This window comes from Piliocolobus tephrosceles, unplaced genomic scaffold (assembly GCF_002776525.5).
Source record: "Piliocolobus tephrosceles isolate RC106 unplaced genomic scaffold, ASM277652v3 unscaffolded_16302, whole genome shotgun sequence".
Taxonomy (NCBI): Eukaryota; Metazoa; Chordata; class Mammalia; order Primates; family Cercopithecidae; genus Piliocolobus; species Piliocolobus tephrosceles.
In genome coordinates this window covers 1-2,878 of record NW_022297980.1, presented here as the reverse complement: position 1 = coordinate 2,878, position 2,878 = coordinate 1, and the positions used below count along the sequence as shown (strand labels likewise).

Here is a 2,878-nt window from a genome sequence, read left to right as displayed (position 1 = left end):
CTGATGGGGCAGTCCTGGGGGCGGATCTCCTTGGCCAGCTGCCCCTTCTTCTTCAACGTGCAGGCCTCCTGGTATGGTGGCGAGATGGGGGGCTGTGTGGGTGGAGTGTACTTGTACTCTGAGCCGCCCTCTAGCTGCAGAGACAGAGGGGTAGGGAGATGGTGAGGACCTGGGAATCTAGGACAGCCTTGCTCCCACCCACCTACTGTTGGTTGGGCACTCACGTCCAGTGGGTAACTGCGGTCCGAATCATAGGAGCTCAGGTCCCCACAAGTCACAAAAGGCACAATGATGCGGGTGGGACCATCCAGCTGGTTGAAATCTGGGTCTTAGGAACAGGGGGAGATAACTGAGGACAAGGTCTGGATGCCTGGGGCCAGTCATGACACAGGCAGCAGTATGGTTGCCAAGCCCTCCCCACAGATCTACCAGCTCCTCTCTTCCCACCGCACCAGAAATCCTTCATTTGGTTCAGATCACCTCCTTGGGGAGGCCCTCCATAATCACGCCTTCTAAAACATTGGTGCCCTGCTCTTTTTCACTGTATATATGTCCACCTGACATTGGATTATATGCTGCCTGGATGACATCTCCCTCACTCAAATGTCATCCCAGGGGCAGGCTCTGTCTCTTCCTGCTAGAGGCTTAAGGGGCAAAAGTTTCACACCAAGGAGGCTTCCACATGGGGGCGTGACTGAGATCTTCCTAGGAGAGCATGTCCTTAGGCAGGTGGAGCCTCCACTGGGGCAGGGCTCAGGATCCTCCTGGGATGGAATTTTCACCAGGCCCAAGAGTTATCACTAGAGGACTGCCTGGGCTGAAGCTCCTCCTGGGACAAAATACCCATAAAGGGATGGGATTTCCACCAGAAAATGGGGCTGAGGATCCCCTTGGGAAAAAAATTCCCATGAGGGGACAGAGCCTCCACCAGGGGGTGAGGCTGTGGGCCCTCAAGGGACCTAGATTGCATAAGGTGCGGCAGAGTCCCCCAGGGTGACCCATGCTCCAGCTCTCACCGTAAGAATGGTCCAGCAGGGGTTTGCTCAGGTCCGGGATGAAGCCCTCGGGAGGGTCATAGCCCTGACAGACAGCGAAGGCCTCTGCTGGGGGAAGGTGGAATGAGGCGTGACTGCCGCATCCTCCTTGTGCAGGCGGCATCCCAGAAATCCGGGTCTGCCTGCCTGGCCCCTCCACCCCACTGACCGATGCTGGAGTTCCGGCTGCTCCTGGGCTTGGCACACAGCACGCTGGAGAAGAAGACCCGCAGCTGGCTGTAGAGGAGCGTCACATCCCGGCCTCGGAATATCTGCACGGTGGGAAGGCAAAGACAGTGGGTGAGGTTGGCCCTCAGCGATCTCTCTACTCCACCAGGTTCCTTGAGACTTACCTTGGCCACAAAGCAGCCCCCTGGCTTCAGGACATGTGTAGCAATGTTCAGAGCCTGTGGGTAGGACAGACGGCTGAGGCTGAGGTGGAGACAGCCAGGAGGGGGCCAAAGTGGGTCAGGGGTGGCCAGGGTTACTCACAGCTAGGAGAAGCTGGGCCTGCATATACTCATCAACATCATGGAGGCCGGTTACTGTGGCAAGAGGAACAGCATTAGGGGGGCCCATCCTGCTCTGTGCATCTTCTTGTACCACACAGATCAGACACTAAAAACATTTTCCAGGCTCTCTTACTGCTAAGGTTCTGGATGCAAATTACTATCTGCCAACTGGATGCATATTCTGAGCTCCTAACCCTTAGGAACTCACTTCAATTCTAAAATGACCTCACGTACAAGCATCATTATCATTTCCACCTCCAGCCCAGACTGCTCCTCTGAACTCCAGATTCACAAATCAGATTCCACATCTCCAATACTCCTGACCTCCAAACTCCTGACTTACCTCCCAAACCTGCTCCTCCCACCATCCCCACCATCTCATCTGAGCTTTCTAGTTGTTCAGCTCCAAAACCTTAGTCACCTCTGATGCTCCCCCCGCATCCTCTCCTCACACCCACATTGAAGTCATTAACATATCTACTTTCTTTTTTTTTTTTTGAGACGGAGTCTTGCTCTGTCGCCCAGGCTGGAGTGCAGTGGCCGGATCTCAGCTCACTGCAAGCTCCGCCTCCCGGGTTCACGCCATTCTCCTGCCTCAGCCTCCTGAGTAGCTGGGACTACAGGCGCCCGCCACCACGCCCGGCTAGTTTTTTGTATTTTTTAGTAGAGACGGGGTTTCACCGTGTTAGCCAGGATGGTCTCGATCTCCTGACCTCATGATTTGCCCGTCTCGGCCTCCCAAAGTGCTGGGATTACAGGCTTGAGCCACCGTGCCCGGCCATCATATCTACTTTCAAAAGATCTGACTTGATCTTCTTCTCTCCACCACTGCCCCCACCCATTATCACTTGCCTGGACTACTCTACCCCGGAGCCCCTGCTTCTGCCCTTGGCCCTCGCACAGCTCATAGCAGCCCAAGCCCAGCACAGTCCTCTTCTCCTCACAACCCTCTCATGGTTTTCTTCAAGCTCTCATCTTGGTGAAAATGCCAACATCCTCACCATGGCCCACGAGGCCCTATAGGACCTGTCCCCTGTCACCTCTCTGATGTTACCTTTTACCACTCTCCCCCTCACTCTGTTCCAACCACAGTGATCTCCTTGTCATTACTCATATATAGCAAGTACCCTCCTGCCTCAGGAACTTTGCATGGGCTGGAATTTTTCCTGGATTGCTCTTCCTTCAGACATATCCATAGCTTACTCCCCCTCTCCTTTAGTCTCTGCTGTTAAGTCAGTGAGGCCTTCCCCATCCACTTCCTTTAAAATTCCAACAGGTACTCCTGCTTTCCTCCTGCTCAATGATTTCCCTATGGTACCTATCCCCCACCCC

At 54.6% G+C, this 2,878-nt stretch overlaps 1 protein-coding gene across 2 annotated transcripts in view; it reads right to left on the bottom strand.

Moving 5' to 3' along the window:
• FTSJ1 (FtsJ RNA 2'-O-methyltransferase 1) overlaps positions 1–2,113 on the bottom strand; it is a 5,761-nt gene extending 3,648 nt beyond the window's left edge. Inside the window, exons 1-6 of one of the 2 annotated variants that reach the window (XM_026450258.1) lie at positions 1,527–2,113; positions 1,388–1,441; positions 1,204–1,306; positions 1,017–1,100; positions 225–328; positions 1–134 (exon numbers count right to left, since the gene is read on the bottom strand). The exon at positions 1–134 is cut by the window's left edge and continues 127 nt beyond it. In XM_026450258.1, the coding sequence (XP_026306043.1) occupies positions 1–134; positions 225–328; positions 1,017–1,100; positions 1,204–1,306; positions 1,388–1,441; positions 1,527–1,613 (566 nt within the window). In that variant the 5' untranslated portion in view covers positions 1,614–2,113. The remainder of the gene's footprint in view (positions 135–224; positions 329–1,016; positions 1,101–1,203; positions 1,307–1,387; positions 1,442–1,526) is intronic. The other variant, XM_026450259.1, reaches the window with a different exon arrangement.
• Positions 2,114–2,878: the final 765 nt, after the last annotated feature.